Source organism: Cornus florida, unplaced genomic scaffold, assembly GCF_030987335.1.
Source record: "Cornus florida cultivar Cherokee Brave unplaced genomic scaffold, ASM3098733v1 CherokeeBrave_3.0.0_Hap2_Chr07, whole genome shotgun sequence".
Taxonomy (NCBI): domain Eukaryota; kingdom Viridiplantae; phylum Streptophyta; class Magnoliopsida; order Cornales; family Cornaceae; genus Cornus; species Cornus florida.
Window position 1 is genome coordinate 75641985 of NW_026775577.1, and position 18432 is coordinate 75660416.

The following is an 18432-nucleotide window of genomic DNA, read 5'->3' on the forward strand; positions in this document are numbered from 1 at the left end:
TGTTTCGTGTCGCTTAATGTCATCTCGAGTGCTCGGAATTGGTTCCTGAGACTCTTTTCCGTGGATTAACAACTTCTTTTGAGGACCGAGTCATTTTCACATTTTTTGTTTTTCGACATTATGCGCTATTTTGTCCTTTTCCCTATTCTGTCTTATCTCCGTTTGTCAGTTTTTGGCACAACCTCACTTCTCATGCTAGGAGTTGGTTTTTGACTTCACGTGCCTTCACCTTGAGTGGTTTCCACGAAATACGTATCTTTACTTTTGTAATAAAGTACTCTGGTTGCTCCCGGTGTCCATAGGGGCATGGATGCAAAGTTCTTTGAAATTATTTTCTTTTCTTGGGGTGTTTTTCGTTAATATCTTTTGAAGATATTTTATTTCAGGGGTTTTTAAAAAAATATTTTTGGAAGATGTTTTCATTCTGGGCCATAGTGCAGTTTTCACTTTTTGGAGGGGCCATTATGCAATTAATGAAAGTTATTGCAAATTGTATTGTTTTGAGCCTGGATCCTCATACGGGATTCATTTTCACATTTCGTCGAGTTATGTACTCTTGGAATTTCCTCTTGGTCGATGTTTTCCAGTTTTAGGGTTTTTGGCCCTAGTTTTCGCCAAACTTGTTTTGGGCATAACTTTCTGCTCGGGATTTGGTTTTTGACGTTGTTTCTTCCGTTGTTCATATTTTATCATTTTGAATCTTTTTCATTCACAAAGTTTTGCCATTTGAGCGCGTCTGCTCAAATTTTACTTTTTCGGACCCGGCGGGGCCCATTCGGGGCACTTTTTGAGATTTCTATAAAAGGGGGTGAGATATTTCATTTTTCATCTTCTCCCCTCTTCATGCATGACCCGGAGCTCGCATGGCTGCCCAAGGGGTTCTGCCATCTTCTCTCTCATCTTTTGGTTCACTTTTCCTTGATGGAAAGTCTTCGGCCTTAACGTTTGTTGTTCCCCTCACCGTGCTCTATCTTTTCCCCTTATTAGAATTCAGTTTTGACCATTTGAGTTTGGTTTTGAGGTCAAGTTATGATTTTGATGGGGCTTTCATGGGGGTTATGTTCACGGCGTTGTCCCCGACAAAACTTAGTAGTTTCGTCGGATTCGGAGCCGTTCCATTTTGATGGCATTTGAGATTTTCATCTCAAATTGAGGTAGGGGATGTTCTAGGTTTAAATTCTTGTTATATAGTATGCTTGTGATGCTTATAATACTTGTTTGCATGATTAAATATAAAATCTAGAGATTTTATTATTTATTTTTCTTGTACGGGATCTAATTTTCCCGGTTGCTTATGACTTGGTTTAAACGTGTAGTATGATTTTATATTGCCCCTTGATATGCTCATTGCCGTGTATTAAAATTGGAACATTTGAATAAGTATTAAAGATTTTATTTAATATTTATCTTAGGTGAAAGATTAATTCACATAGCCTTAACTAACTTGAAATTAATATGTGTTGGCATATTATATTAGGTCTTAGCATGCTCTTCAACATAGTTGAATTTGGAAGTAATTGGACGTGTTTTGAAAATTAGTAATTATTAATTAATTTGCCCCGAGTGCACTATTCACTCTATTTAAATTCCGACTTGATATTCTTGATTTACATGCCATATAGCTTCACATATATTTGATTTAGAATATTCGGTTTGGTTTTGAAACCTTTTATTTAATTAAATTCCATGTTTAAGATTTAATCCTCATGGTGATATACAACTTGGAATTGTATTGTGGCATGCTAGACAATTAAGTTTTGGTATGATTGTTCACATGTATTAAATTGGAATTTATTGCATGAGAATTGCAACTTTTGTTTTATATTTAACTTTAGTAAAAGTTTAATTCACATGGTCTTAAATTGAATGAAATAAGCTTGTAATATGATATTACATTAGTCCTTGGCATGTTCTCTAAGATATGTTAAATTGAGAGCATTTAGTTAAGTTTGAAAATCTAGACATTTTAATTAAATCTATTTTGTGGTCTCATTAGCTTAATTAAGATTTTAACTTGATCTTTGTATTGGCCATGACTTGTTAACTAGTATATATTAATTTGGGACTATTATAAGTTGTTTTAGAATCTTGGGATTTAAATTAGCATGATTTAATTAAAGTTCTACTTTGTTGTTCCAACAACCTAATTGAGTTTTAGAATGGATATAGGTGATGACCATGCTATGTCCTTTAACATGTATTAAATTGAGATTATTTGGAATTGAATCGAAATCTAGAGAATTTAATTGTGTTTATCTATTTAAATTCTATCAATTTGGTCCATGATCTAGTTGTGTTTTAGAAGTGGTTTCTATATTCAAATCATGGACTTAGACTTGTTGTATATTCATTTGGTTATGTTTTGAACATTGGATAACATAGTTGCTATGTTTGTATTCATGAGAATATGTTTTCCTTATTGAATATATTGTTGCCTTGTGTAATGATTTGCACACTTCGTGTTTAACATCTTTCATGCATAGCGTGTAACGAATCGCACGCTGAAGATTCGACATTCATCATATCATATTAGTTGTGGATTTAGAGCATGTATTGTATAGGTTTCCAAATTTGGTTGTGCTTAGTAGATAGTGGATTATCTTGCATATTCCTGTTGATATATGCGTTGTTGCACAACTTATTGATTTTGGAAACTTGGGGATGTCGTTGTTTGACTATAACTAGGACGTGGTTCTAGTACGGGGGATAGTCCCTCTATATATAGTCTAGTGCGCACATAGGGAGGTTACCCATGGGCTAGTAACCCTAAAATAACTATGTTGTCGGTCTGATCTAGCATGACGTCCAAGTATCCACTTTATTTAATTTCGCATTTCATTTTCAAGTTGATAACTAGATGATGTTGTAACTTGTTGTTTCTTATTTGTCGTTCCATTTTAAGTTACAGGATGTTAACTTTGCAAAATTGTGCTTTATGCGTTGTATTGGAAGTTCCAATATTGGTTAAATTGCATCGATATTGAAAATCGTGTTTTGACGTTCTCATAAAGCTTAGGATTGATTATATTGATTCATTTATAACATAGACGTTAGGTGACATGAACCCCTACTGTTATTTTGTGCTTTAGATTCTAAGTTGATGGTTTTGAGAACTTAAACCTTATTGCATTGTATAACATGCTCTTTTGTTGTTGAATTGCATGGATAATGTGATTCTTGTTAACTTGTATTCAAATATGCTTTTGTCATGTTGTATGGATTACTCTAGACCTAGTTCAATTGTATTGAAAATGCAATTCATGTTAATCTATGCTCAAGCATTCTTCTTGTCGTGTTCTTTAGATTATCCCAACCATGATTCGTTTCATACACGTATGTATATCATGATTCTTGTTTCTTAGACTCTAAGGTAGCTTAGGATGCTTCCCGAGTCTCACTTGGACATAGACGTTAGGTGGCATGAGCCCCTTTAACATGTTTCACCTTAAGGTGATAAATTTGTAAAATACTAGGTCGATGCATGCTCATCTCCTACGAGTAACTTTATGTTACTCACCCCTACGATACTTGGGTATATTTCAGGTACGAAGACTTGGTTCGTGAAGCCTAGCATTCCTTGGATGTCGTGTAGCTTTCAAGTTTCCATTTCATGCAAATGTTAGCATGAAATGTCATTTTGTAGATTTATATGTCAAAATATGTATATTTGATTCCATGTATGTAATGCGTACTTAAGTACACTTCTTTCAATGTATTTGATGTGTATGAGATGAGGCCGGAGGCCAATGACCATTATATTGTGTTCTATGTACTTTTTGACTACATGAAATATTGTGAAAATCTTGAAAAATCGCAAGTCATTGCTTCACCATGGTTGCATCGGGTGTGAGAATTCCATTCTCATTCTTTCATAGGGTCTCATAAATCATGTTTGAAGTGTGGCCAAGGGCCAAAAGGTCATTTGATCCCATTTTGTATTTTTGGATTCCATGTTTTTCATTCCAAGTCCATTTTTGCCTTTTTGACCGTTGGGGGGTCGGATTTTGCATCGGCTATATTTTTAAGCCATGGACCATTGTAGCGCGTCTAAATAGGTAAGTTACGTTTGCGTGCATAGTCGTTTCCGGGCAAAACCTCATTGTTTGTGTTTTGAGCCTCTTGTGAATTCATTTCGCATTTTTTTTGCATATTCTGATCTAGGGGCATTATGGACCTTCCACATCAGTTTTATTTTCTTCTTTTGACATGGTCGCTTAGAAAATGTGATTTTAGGTGGGGTTTCTTTTTTGTGTTTTTCCAGAAAATGTCATCTTGATATCGGAAATCACTTACGAAGTTCAGCTCTCAGTTTTTCACATAGCAGCGTTTTGGACCTCCATGACCAGATTTCATAGAGGGGCATTTCGGGCATTCTACATTGAGTTTTTTTTGAATTCTTTTAAGAGTCACGTAGAAAACTCAATTTTGAGGGGGGTTTCTTCTTTGTGTTTTTGCAAAAAAGTTCATCTAGGCCTCCAAATTCAGCCTCTATTCTGGAATTTTCTGAAAAATAACCCCATAGCAACTTTATGGGCTATTGCTGCCAGCCATGGTGCACTCGGCGCGCGCGCGGGGTGCATGGGCGCTCGCATGGGCGTGCGCATGGGGCTATCATGGCCCCTCTTCGGGCCGCTGCAACGTCAATTATTCTTTTGGGCTTTTCTCCTTCGTCCGGATTTCGATTCAAGTGAATTTTTTTTTGAACTTGATTAATTTTTCGTTGTCTTTCCAACGGTGTGCTCGATTGCACCCAGTTCTTCCTAGATAATTACCAATTTACCCTTTTTGCCTTAAGTGCTCGTTTTTCTTCGTCACGCCGTTTCTCATTTGTCCGGATTCCGAATCATGTGATTCTTGAGTCCTTCTTGATTAGTTTTTCGTTGTCCTTCCAGCGATGTGCTCGGTGGCACCCGAATCTACAGTTTTCAGAAATAACTATTTTGCCCCTGGGGGCTTATTTGTCATATTTTTGGTCTTTTGCTTCCGCATCAGTTCTTGTTGAGTTCCACGACCTCATGGAAGGTCATTTTTGCATCGGTGCGTGCATTGCTTATGTAATTCATCCTTTAACATTCAATTGCCGTATGTGACGTGTGGCCAAGGGCCAAACACCATTTAGTTTTCATTTTTGTATTTTAGTTCACATATTGCATTTTGGGCTAAAATAGTAAAATTCGAGCATTTAAGGGTTCATTTTCAAACCGGGTGGTGCAAAGTGTGTTCCGGCACCTCCACTAGGTCTCATTTATCTTGTATGAAGTGTGGTCAAGGGCCAAATAGTCATTTGAAACCATTTCCTAATTTTGGTTTTCATTTTTCCCATTTCATGTTTATTTTTGCCTTCTTAGCCGTTGGGGGGTCGAATATTGCATCGGCAGTATTTTTAGGCCGTGGACCATTGTAGCATGTCCAAATGGGTAAGTTACATTTGCATGAAAGATCGTTTTCAAGAAAAACCCTTTCTTTTGTGATTTGAGCCTCCTAGAGATTCATTTTGTACTTTTGTTGCATAATCTGATCTAGGGGCATTCTAGACCTTTCACATCAGTTTTATTTTCTTCTTTCAACTTGGTTACTTAGAAAACGTGATTTTAGGGGGGGTTTCTTTTTCGTGTTTTTCCATAAAATGTCGTCTTGGTATCGGAAATCCCTCATGAAGTTTCAGCTTCCCGTTTTCATTTAGCAGCTTTATGACCCTCATGACCAGATTTTTTGGAGGGCCATTTTGGGCATTTTACAGTGAGTTTTTTTCGTTTCTTTTCGACCGGTCAGGTAGAAAACTCGATTTTAGGAGAGGTTTCTTCTTCGTGTTTTTCTAGAAAAACTCGTCTTGATCCCCGTTTCAAGCCTCTGTTTTGGAACCTCACTTTTTTTTTCTTTTTCTTTTTTTTTTTTTTTCTTTTTTTTTTTTTTTTTTTTTTACTGTTAGCTTGTGTATGCCATTGGGCGCTGGCATGGGCACCGGTGGGCTCGTGCATGGGCACCGTGTGCATCATGGCCTTCGTCGGGCCGCCGCGACGTCACAACTTCAAACACTCGTTTCTCCCTCGTTCGGACTCCAAATCGAGTGAACTTTTTCTTGTACTATACAACGGTGTGCTCGGTTGCACCCGAATCTTCTTGTATAATTACCAGTTTACCCTTTTAGCCCTAAGTACTTGTTTTTCTTCGTCATGCCGGTTCTCCTTCACTCGAACTCCGAATCATCCAATTCTTGAGTCCATCTTGATTTTTTTTTTTTTTTTTTTGTTGTCTTTCCAGCGGTGTGCTCGGTGGCACCCGACTTTATATTTTTCAAAAATGACCATTTTGCCTTTGGGGCTATTTTTGTCCGATTTTCTTGTAATTTGCTTCCGCTACTTTCTTTTGAATTCCGTGACTTTCCATGAAGTCACGGATGTGTCTCGAGAATAATTTACATTCTTGGGACGTCATTTCCATGTAAAATGACTATTTTGCCCCTAGGTGCTTATTTGTCATATTTTCGATCTTTTGTTTCCGCATTAGTTCTCATTGGGTTCTACGACCTCATGGAGGGTCACTTTAACTTCTTAGAGTCTTGTTTTCTATTTTTGTTTCCGCATTCGGATTCGTTATCGGGTCAACTTTCGGGTCACCATTGACGCACCGGGTTGAAAAAAAACCTGGGTCGTTATAGTATATTTTAGGGAGTGACTTTTAGATGACGAAAAATAAATATATTATCTCTTTCTAGATTTTAGGGTTTGCTATCTCTTCTAAAGGAGGTTACCACAAGCCTTAACTCCAAGGTCGTTCATCGAGGCGTATTGGTGATTCCTAAAGGGGTCTACAATAAGTAAGAATATTCACTTTAGAGAAAAGATTTAAATGTTTACTTAGACATTTGATGTAAGTATGAAAACTGTTAATTAAATGATATATCATCTTTTATTTTTGCATAAAACTTGTCTCTATGTAAGGAATCAAGATCTATTTATAAAAATCCCTCAAATTTTTTTTTTTTAAACTTGCACATTTCCCAACACAAAGAACCTCGGTACTATATACAAGATGCGCGAATAAACCCATATTGTTTTAATTTGTGCATATAAGGACATTATGTCAATTTAGCAATTGAAATGTCTAAAATAGCCTCCATAAAAAAATTTTAAAAAATAAACAAATTGTTTTTGCCCTGGAGTGAGTCTTTGAGTCATGAAGATCATTGAAGCTGTAACCAACTTCTTAAACGAATGGAAGCTAGTCGGACGTTGTAGCTTCAGTTGGGTCTTGCTTTGCATGAAGCGGAGCCGGTGTGAGCTCGGTGTTGCTGATGCTTGGAGCCTCACCATTTCAGGTCTCTTGTTCTTGCCTTAATTGTGTACACGGGAGATGAAACAAAGCTCAGAGCTTCACTGGGAGTCTGGGATCCATGGTGACACACAAGCGTCCTTCAATGGAGCAGTTACAGTTGTTTGGTCGTGAAGTTTGATGCTGGCCGGACAGAGCGGGAATGCGGGATGACTGAAGCTCGCTGCTGGGTCAGTTGAGACTCACCCAAGCGGGATAAAATTTCCATATCAAAATTTTAAAATATATGAAAATACAAAAAAGACATGATAAAATTTTAAGCTGCAACAATTACAGACCTCTCATGTTCATATAAGGGACCAAGTGGGTGTATCTCCTCAACTCAAATTACGGCCAAGTTGTACCTTAGATGCAAAGAAAGGAATTTCAGTCACATAGAAGGACAAATAATTAGTTTTTGCACAAACATATGGAGTTGTGATTTGTTCAAAAGATTGATAGTAGAGGAAGATATATATACACATTTTTTTTTTTTTTTATGAGTGTTTTTTGTACTTCTTATATATAGTGAAGGAATTTTTTACACTTAACCCGTATTATGTTCACCCCATATTATATTCATAATATTATAAAAATCTCTCCAACAGTTTCTCTATAGATAATATCCATATGAGTACGTAGGAAACTGCTTTACATGTAGCACGGATAGGTTGAGTCAATTTTAAATGGATCTTGCAACTTTCAAGGATTTTCAATCACCAACTATTTCTTATACATACGAGGATAGAATTTTAGAAGATCTAGTAGATATAATGTTGCTTTAATTACTGACCATGTAGAAACTCTAATTTATTTGAGCATGATTTGATTGCCATCGGGCAACTTGCAACTTGTGGACCCCAATCCCAAATTTATTTATTATTTACTATGATTTTATAAGCCCAAATTGATTATGAAACAAAGATTGAGATAGAGAGGGGACCCCATTTTTGAATCTCATCAACCTTTTTTCAATAAATACCCCTGATACATGAATCACTATTTTAACTCAACAGAACAAACATGTCTTCCTCTTCTTCTACCATGTTCTTCCAACATTTTCTAGGGCACTTCTACTCAAGAAGATTGCTACTACACACTCCTCTTTATTCGTCACCTGCTATGGCAACCCCTCCCGTAATGGTCCTAGTAGTCCTCTTGTGTGCCCTAATATGCTCACTAGCTTTAGGATTGCTTTCCATCATTAGGTGTGCTTTAAAGCGCACAAATTTAGGAGCCTCTGAGACTATGAATAACCCGGCGCCTAAGTTGGCCAATGTAGGCATCAAGAAAAAGGTTCTCAGCACTTTCCCAACACTGATTTATTCAGATGGGTTGAATCAGCCAGGCTTGGACAACGAGTGTGTGATTTGTCTTTCGGAGTTCACACACGGTGAGTGTGTACGAGTCCTTCCCAAATGCAACCATGGGTTTCATGTTCGGTGCATCGATGAGTGGCTCAATTCGCATTCCTCGTGCCCTACTTGTAGGCATTGTCTCGTTGAAAGGGGCACCCGAGCTAACTCATCAAGGCTGCTATCACCACCACCACCACCACCACCACCACCACCACCACCACTATCACGATTGGACACAATAATAAGCATTGTCCCACTAGAGCCTGAAGGATTGAAACGGAATTACAGAAATGATCAAGCATTGTCCCATGCTTGTTCAGTTCAGTTAAATTAGTGTGGTGAGCCAAGTCAATGATATGTAATTTCTATATATATATTTTTTTACATAAAATTAGTTCATTTCTTGGCATGTAATAAAAAATAAGGTAGTTGGAAAAGAAAATACTTCAATCACTTTTTCGTAATTCAATCACTTTCTCCAAAGAAAGATCTCCGAGTATATACACTAAAAGCAAAAGCATTGTCAAACACTTGCACAGTGCGGTCCTGTTAAAAGGAAGCACTAGCTCATAGAAGCAGACTAGAAATATTTTTATATTTTGGTATCTGTAAAGAACCGTCATTAAAAATTCAAATATAGTGCTACCACTTTTTAACAGTAAATTAAAAGTTGGACTAAAAAAAACTAGTAAGTAATACTTTTTTAACCTCACAATTATGAAGAATATATGCTTGACTAAATTATACTGATACTCTGAAATGAGGCCCAAATTATAAGCAATTGCAAATTTTGCGAAGCACTGTATAATTGTTAATGTTAGGTTGGTTTGCAGCCCGTATCGTTAAGGATCCTGAAGAGGCTTTTGACTCTGGGATATCCGAGATGGAGTCACAGGTGACATAGCCTTAGACGGTGTAAACATATAGAGGCTAGAGCAACTCATATTTGTCACGCTAGCATTTTTTAGGAGGTCAACATTTTCAAGAATCACATGAACATCTTGAACACCCTAACTTTTAGTCATTGTATGTGGTCCAATGATGCGTTTTCTCTCTCCAAAAATAATATTATTTTAATATTTTTTTAATAATTAATAAATTTTGTTAATTGATTGTTGTATTTTTCTTCAATATTTATTATGGGTTGATGTATTTATTAGAGGTGAAAACAAAGGCAATTTTTTTTCTTAAAAAAAAAAAAAAAAAAACCTTCATTTTTTAAGGAAAAAATAAAAATAAAAATAAAAATAAAAATTCAAAATTAACTTTTCTGGGGGCAATAGAGTCGTTAAGCCATTGTTTACCCAATAAAAAATAAATAAATAAAAAGGTGAAATTAAATTTATTTTTTGGCTTTTTTTTAGGACTAAAAAGACGTTTTAGGCACTGTTAGTGTCAACGAAACAGTGTCTTAACGGCTCTTAATTTCAGTATTGTTGAATGAAAAAAAAAAAAAAAAAAAAAAGAGAGTAAAAAAACTAATGTTTTGTAATTTTTTGAGTCAAAGTGGCCCTTAGAGCCGTTTCAATAGTGCTCTGTGCCTGTTTTTTATTTTTTTGTTTAAGAAAAAAAAAAATGGAAGTGATTGCTATCTGGGTTCCCAAATTTGGCAACCCAATATTTGGACTCACAATCTAGCAAATCCTATTGGAGTGGATTAAATCGCCAAAACTCATATGTCGTGTAATGCAAATGGGAATAGAATGAGAATGAGAATGGAATAACTATTCTATTATTTGGTTACACCATTGAAAATTTAGTATGGAATGAATTTCAAAATGAATTTTCCAAAATACCCCTCTTACATGCAAATAAATCATATTAACAAAATAACATTCTTCTATAATTTTTTTAAAAGAAATGTAAGGGGTGGTAAATGGTGGTGACGATGGTGGTGGAGGTGGAAAGTGGTAGTGGTGTAGTGGTGGTGTTAGAAGGCCATAGTGTTTGCAGTGGTGGAAAGGGACATCGGTGGTAGTGTCGAAAGGCGGTACTGGTGTTGGTGGAAGGTGGTGGTAGTGGTGTAAGTGATGATGGTAAAGGTAATGGTCGTAGTAGAATGTGGTGGTGGTGGTGGTAACGGTGGCGGTGGAAGGTAATGGAGGCTGTAGTAGTGTGGTGGTGGTGGAAGGCGACGACATTGGTGGCAGTGGTAATGATGGTGGAATGGTGGTGGTACGTGGCAGTGGTGGAAGACAGTAATGGTGTAGGAGGAAGGTGGCAGTGGTGGAATGTAGTGGTGGTGACGACGGCGGCGGTGGCGGTGGTGACAATGATGGTAGTGGAAGGCAATGGAGATGGTGGTATAGTTGAAAGTGGTGGTGGTGGAAGGCGGTGGTGGTGGTGGTGGTTGAAGGCAAAAGTGATTTTTGAATATCACTTGGCTTCATTAAGTTAGCCAATGTAAAGAAGAAGGTCCTCAACACTTTTTTCGACAATGACTTGTTAAGATGTGTTGATTATGCCAAGCATGGACATCGAGTATGTGATTTGTCTTTTCGGAGTTTACACACTGTGAGTGTGTATGAGTCTTTCCCAAGTGGGGTGCGAATCCCCTGAAGTCACTTTGCCCTGCTGTCCCATGTGGTGCACATTACTTGGCCTATATTGGCCACGTCCTTATTTGTTTAAGTGCCATTGAGATCGCATTTGGAAGTAGTAATTACACAAAGTAACATACTCCCTCACCACCACCTTCACTCTCAAAACAATGTATTCACATAGTTCCGACTAAATAATGTCACATATAAATATAACTCAATTCAACATATTATTTATGTTATTATATATTTAATATTAAATGTATGCAGCAATTACATATAAATGAATTCACATGTTGTTATTTGATATTTATAAAAAAAAACTTGGCAAAGTTTAATATTAATTGCCACACTCACGATCTTTAACGTCAAAAGAAGGTATTCACATAGTGCTGATTAAAAAAATTGAAGATACCGGTCGACGCCTAAAGACCAGATGTCGATTGAAAGCCTCAAACCTGTCAACGTGTAGCCACTTCACGTTGACCGAGCCCTGCATACATAAAAATATATATATATATATCACACTCACCACCTCCACCATCAAAACAAGGTATTCATATAGTGCTGAATAACTAATACCACACATATATCTAGCCCCAAAAAGTGGAGATACTAGTTGATTCCTAAGGACCAGAATTCGACCGAAAGCCCCCAACCGGTCAACGTGTAGCCACTTCACGTCGACAGAGTCCTGTATACATGGGGAAAAAGAGGCTTTGAAGCTTTTCATTATTTTGCTAAACATCGAGTATTTTGTAAACATTCACTACAAGAAAAGTGGATTTTTACGATGTAGTATTTACGGTGATTTTTTATTTTGCCTCGTAGAAGCTATTTTTTACAAGGTTTATAAGAGGCCACTTGTAATTATGGCATAAAGGGTCACTCTTTCATGGATGTTAATAGAATTCTTATAAAAAAAATTGTTTTCACGGGAGATTAAAGAACCCGTTAATGTTTACATATATTTACGAAGGATTTATCCCACTTTAACAGGCAAAAGTCACTTGTTAATAAATATATTTTTAAGGTAATATTTTCTTCCCGTGAATATGAAGAAAAAAAATTAAAAATAAAAATCCCGCCCACATATTTTTTCACTCCCGCAAGGAACTCCATAGTCAGCCAAAAGCTCACACGTACACATACGCGCACACAAACACAAAATACACACTCTTTGACGAAAAAAAAATGAAAAAAAAAATAAAAAAATCTTCAGTAACACAAACACGGCACAACAGACCTCTTTACCTCTTTGATAATCCCTAACACAAAAAAATCTTCTTGTGTACATCTTGATGTAAAGGGGCTTTCCATCGTCGTCTCTGTCTCCGGCCTCCATCGTCATCTTTGTCTCCAATCGCCATCGTTATCTTTGTCTCCGGTCATCATAGAAGGGACTCCTAAGCCCTAAATGATAACACACGGCTCAGAAATGAAACCCTAAATCAGGAGATTGTGTTTTTAATTTCGCTCTCAATAAAAACTAATAGGCATGTAAGATCTTCCATTTCTCTTACATACGCCCAGATTTGATATTTTTTCGTTTCTTCGCTTAAATCGTTGAAAGTGTTTTGAATTTCGCTCTCAATAAAAAACGAAATCCAAAGTTCAAAAATTGTGTTTTGAAGATTGCATTGTTTGTCCTCTCCTAGTATGTTTCAACCACAATCTCTCCTCTCTCTATATAAATATATTTGAGAAATGTGTATAAATATATACTTTCAATTTTTCGGTTTGATTTTGAATTTCGACTGAGGGTTTTTTTTTTCTTTTTCTTGGATTTGTTGATTCTCATACTGAATGAGGTATGGCTAGAGGAGGACACCCTTTTTGCCAAAGGTGAAGCCCAGAAAGAATGGGAGGAAGAAATGTATGGCAGGTTGTACTGTGGGAACAATGGTAATTAATTAATTCCTGATTTCAACATTTTCGAACAAATCTATACATGTATGTATTAATCTCTGCTTCTATATTTGATTTAGATGTATGAATTTCCACTTATTGTCTTATTGATTTGCATATATGTGTGTATATGCATGTAAATATGAATTCCCTTGAGTTAATCTATGATAGAGGTTGATATAGAAAAATAGTTGCAAGGCAGTATGATGCCATGGTAGTTGCAGCTAAAATGTCTTGGTTCCTAAAAATAAGATCCTCTGAAATATAAAGAAGAGGATTGATAAAATGTATGCTACTGATTATAGTTGGCCTTATGAAGACTATATGAGGATAATATGCTGGAATGGGAGGTTGATAGTTAAAGATACCTAAAATGAGTATGACAGCCCAACAAGCCCAGTCCTCACTAAGATAGTCTCCAGGCCCAAAATCAAGGGAGAAGAAATGAATTCATACCCAAATAAAAGCCCAAGGGATCGGCCCAGGAAGGGAGATGAAAGAAGAAGGTTCCAGAAGACTGGTAAAAATCTATAAACAGAGTGAAAAAAGAGGAAAAATGGGTTGAAACATTTTGAAGTGTAGAAATACATTTCTATATCATGAGAGAACGGTTTTCTGTTACTTCAATTGGCGCCGTCCATGGGAACGAAGGAGAGAGTTGATCGATTTTCACAAACGAAAAGTGTTGATTGATTTTCTATTGATTCTCAGAACAAGAAAGTAAGATCTGATCAAATCTTGAGGAAATTTTAAGGAACGACGGATGAATCAGATTGATCTTCATTGATGACTAACGGATTTGATAAAAGAAGAATCAGATCTGATCAAAAAAGAAAAAGATCTGATCGGAGGAGAGTCAGATCTAAATTGAGGAAAGCCAGATCTGATCGAAAGAATGTGTGATACCCCTTAATTTTGGAACATAGGTTGATCAAGTCCTCGCATAAAATCAGTAAATATCAAAATAGTTAAAGTATTTCAAACAAGCACTGATTACAAAATGAAATAAAAGAATAAATAATACGCTGAAGAAAACTAATAAATAATAATTTCATTAATACTTCTCCAAAATTACAACTCGAAAATCCCATAATTCAAGGACCCCTAAGCATTATCTAATAAATAACAATACTACTTGAAAGTAAACAAGATGAGTAGACGAATAACAGTCTTCCAACTGCGGATCCTCAGACTGGAACTTCTAATAACCTGAAAGATAAATTGTGGGTTAGACTCACAAGCAAGCTCTCTCTACCAGGCCTCTGAAAACCAATAAACAAATTATCTCTGACCAAAACCAATCCTATTAAAGTTTTTATCTTTAATATACAATGATACACATATATAAATATTTATATATACTACACTAATCACACCCATTAATAGGTTCATTAAATTTTCAAACCAATTAAATAATAATTAAATCAATAATCATACCTAGACCAATCCATAATTTATTTTCTTTTAAAAAGAACTTCCTTTAACCTTAATCACATCCTAGACAATTATTTAACCATTTAAATAATAAAACATACCTCAAGGAATATTTCCCTCAATCAAAAACTAAATTATAATTTTTAATTATTTAAATCACAAAGCAAAGATACTTGCCTTGGCAATTCATCCATGCCTTCACCATTATTATTTTATTAATATTATAAAATAATATAACTACCCTTTAATAAATATATTATTCTAGTATAAAAATATCTATCAATTCCAAGTTATACGTACAATAATCCTAGATGAAATTTTAATCATCTTACATATTGCAATTTAATTATGCTTTGGCATTAACCATGCCATTATGAATATATTTATTTATATATTGGTAACTCAACCATGCCTTCTTAACTATATATTTATACTTTTAAATTAGTAACTCATTCATGCTTTTTATGTATATATTTTATTCATACAAATATTTAGGTCATATATTTAAGCCTTTGGCAACTCATCTATGCCTACAATTCAACCATATACTAACTTTAAACTTAACGATGAACTAAATCACACATAGACATCTTATGCATATCATACGCATAACATTAATTTAATAGCCAGCCTATCAAAGTATACCAAATAAGAATGAGAATATCAACCATCTTAAATAATATATACCTATACACATGCTATTTAATATATATGCATGTATAACACCTTCCATAATAATCCTTGATTATTTACAATTATATATACATACACATAAACTTCCTTACATAAAAAACATAAATTAATTAAACCATATATAACACATATATAAATATATTTGTATACCTCCTTCCATCACCAACTATTAATGAATTATTTATATGCACATTATGAGACGGCCCAAGTTTTACAACCCGGTGCGTCAATGATGAACAGAAAATTGACCCGATAACGGATCCAAAATGCGGAAGTAAAAGATAAAACCAAGTCTCTAGGGATATAAATCTTCCCTAAGACACAAGAGTGACCTTCCATGAAGTCACGGAATTCAAGGAAATAACTGGAAGCAGAAACTAGAATAAAAAGGTCAAACGGTACCCTATGGCACCAATGATACCCAAGGGAACAAGATCTAGTTCAAACTAGACCGCGTGTGTCATTAAATAGCTTAAATGAGATAAACAAGGTCTTGTGGGAACAAACAAACGAAGTTAACATGCCTAGGCAACAAACCAAACTAAAACCCACAAGATAGTTCCATTTTGGTCGGCCGAAATGGAGCTTCGGTCGACCGAAGTGAGCTAAGAGAAGAAGGGAAATGACCCTTCATTTCGGTCGACCGAAATGACAAACCGGTCGACCGATTTGTGGCTCGAGACTAAAAATGGCTACTGGAATTGAATTTTTACTGTGCAATTAAAACCCAAAAGAGCATCGGTCAACCGAAACAACCCATCGGTCGACCGAAACAGGTTAAAAATGTGAGAATGAACCTGCTAAGCACAAAACTGAAAAGAAGACAAAATGTTAAAATGAATCTCATACGAGGATCCATACTCAAAACAAGACATTTTGCAATAACTTTCATTATTTACACAATGGCCCCTCTAAAAAGTGAAAACTACACTTATGGCCCAGAATAAAAATATCTTTCAAAAATATTTTCTTAAAAACCCCTGAAATATAATATCTTCAAAAGATATTTATGAAAAACACCCCAAGAAAAGAAAATAATTTCAAAGAACTTTGCATCCATGCCCCTATGGACACCGGGAACAACTAGAGTACTTTCTTACAAAAGTAAAGATACGTATTTTGTGGAAGCCACTCAAGATGAAGGCACGTAAAGTCAAAAACCAACTGTGAGCATGAGAAGTGAGGTTGTGCCAAAAATTGATAAACGGAGATAAGACAGAATAGGGAAAATGATGAAATAGCGCATAGTGTCGAAAAACGAAAAATGTGAAAATGACTCGGTCCTCAAAGGAAGTTGTCAATCCAAGGAAAAGAGTCTCAGGAACCAATTTTGAGCACTCGAGATGACACTAAGGGACACAAAACAAAGCTCAGAAAAGAAAATTAAACGAAAAAAATTCATTCGTAAATTTCAGGAAAAAGGAAAGGAAGGCAAATGACCGGGTCGTTACAGCAACTGTTTCAGATTTCTCATTCAAATCTTCCATAGTTCGCGGATATTGTCAACTACTTTACGGTAGGCAAAATTCCTTCCAAATGGTCAAAACAAAGAGAAAGATCGGTTCTTCTCCCAAGTCAAGCGTTCCTTTTGGGAAAATCCAGAGCTATTCAAGTATTGCCCGGATCAAATCATCCGGTGATGTATTCCTGAATCTGAATTCACAAGTGCCCTAAATTTTTGCCATACTCTTGCTTGTGGGGGTTACTTTAGTGCCAAGAAGACCACTGACAAAGTCCTTCAAAGCGGATTCTATTGGCCTTCTTTATTTCGGAATGCTTGCAATTTCTGCAAGTCATGTGAGCAGTGTCAAAAGCTCGGATCCATGTCTAAAAGAGACATAATGCCCCTCACTCCCATCTTAATCACAGAAATTTTTGATGTATGGGGGATTAACTTCATGGAACCATTTCCATCTTCTTATGGTTATGAGTATATTCTTGTAGCGGTGGATTATGTGTCTAAATGGGTTGAGGCCGAGGCTACCAAAACCAATGATTATAAAGTTGTGGTCAAGTTCCTTCAATATAATACTTTTAGTCATTTTGGTACGCCCTGAGCACTCATCAGTGACGGCGGATCTCACTTTCGAAATCGCTATCTTAAATCTGTCCTTCTCAAATACTCTGTCATTCATAAGGTTCCCACACCTTACCACCCTCAAACGAGTGGTCAAGTGGAAGTATCTAATCATGAGATCAAGCATATTCTGGAAAAGACGGTTCATCCGGACCACAAAGATTGGTCATTGAGACTAAACGATGCGCTTTGGGCCTACCGGATAGCATATAAGATGCCCATTGGCATGTTGCCATATCGACTTATCTTTGGCAAAGCTTGTCATCTTCCAGTTGAACTAGAGCACCGTGCTTATTGGGCCATAAAAAGGCTCAACTTTGATCTCAAATAAGCCGGCTCTACTCGAAAACTACAGCTCAATAAGCTTAAGGAAATTCGCAATGATGCTTCTGAAAGTGCCAAAATCTATAAGGCAAAGAGTAAAGCATTCCATGACAAGCACATTGTCAACAAGTCTTTTGCCCCTAGATAGAAGGTTTGGCTTTTCAATTCTAGATTGAGACTCTTTCTCAGTAAACTCCGTTCACGGTGGGATGGTCCATATGTCATCACATCCATCTTTCGTCATGGTGAAATCGAACTCCAAGATCCCACCGATGGATCTCTCTTTAAGGTTAATGGCCAATGGCTTAAGCCTTATGTTGATGGCATAGTCCGAATCTGAAAAGTTGAGAAAGTCCTGTTGACGGACCCGATTTATGAAGACTAATGCGAAATCATGGTTCGTCTAGCTATCGACGTTAAATTTAGCACTCATGGGAAGCAATTCTTCCAATTTCTAAGCTTCCCTCCTTCAAGTTGCCTTGGCCAAGAATTTTTCAGAAATTAGCTAAGTTTAACCAACATGTGAACTCTTCCGAAATTGTCTCGAATTGCATTCCAAAAGTCATATGCAGTTTTCTTAGTCATTTTAAGGTCTCGGTACCCTTTCCAGAATATTTTGAGGTCATTACTGCAATTTTCTCTACTAATCCAAAAATCACGGGACATTCGGGCCTCTAAAATATCATTTTTGCAATGGAGCTCCAAATCCCATTCTGAAGGTTCTCCAAGGTGTCTTGGGCCCGTAGGAACTTAATTTTCAAACCCAGGAATTTTTCCATCCCCTCCC

At 36.3% G+C, this 18432-nt stretch overlaps 1 protein-coding gene across 1 annotated transcript; it reads left to right on the plus strand.

Annotated features, from left to right (window-relative positions):
* Positions 1 to 8334: 8334 nt before the first annotated feature.
* Positions 8335 to 9003, plus strand: LOC132266318 (RING-H2 finger protein ATL78-like). Its single transcript, XM_059767173.1, has one exon. It carries the CDS (start codon positions 8335 to 8337, stop codon positions 9001 to 9003), a length of 669 nt encoding a protein of 222 aa, XP_059623156.1.
* The last annotated feature ends 9429 nt before the right edge of the window (positions 9004 to 18432 follow it).

What these genes read in the sequence shown, in the direction of transcription:
- LOC132266318 (XM_059767173.1), top strand. Translation starts at nt 8,335, where the DNA reads ATGTCTTCCTCTTCTTCTACCATGTTCTTCCAACATTTTCTAGGGCAC.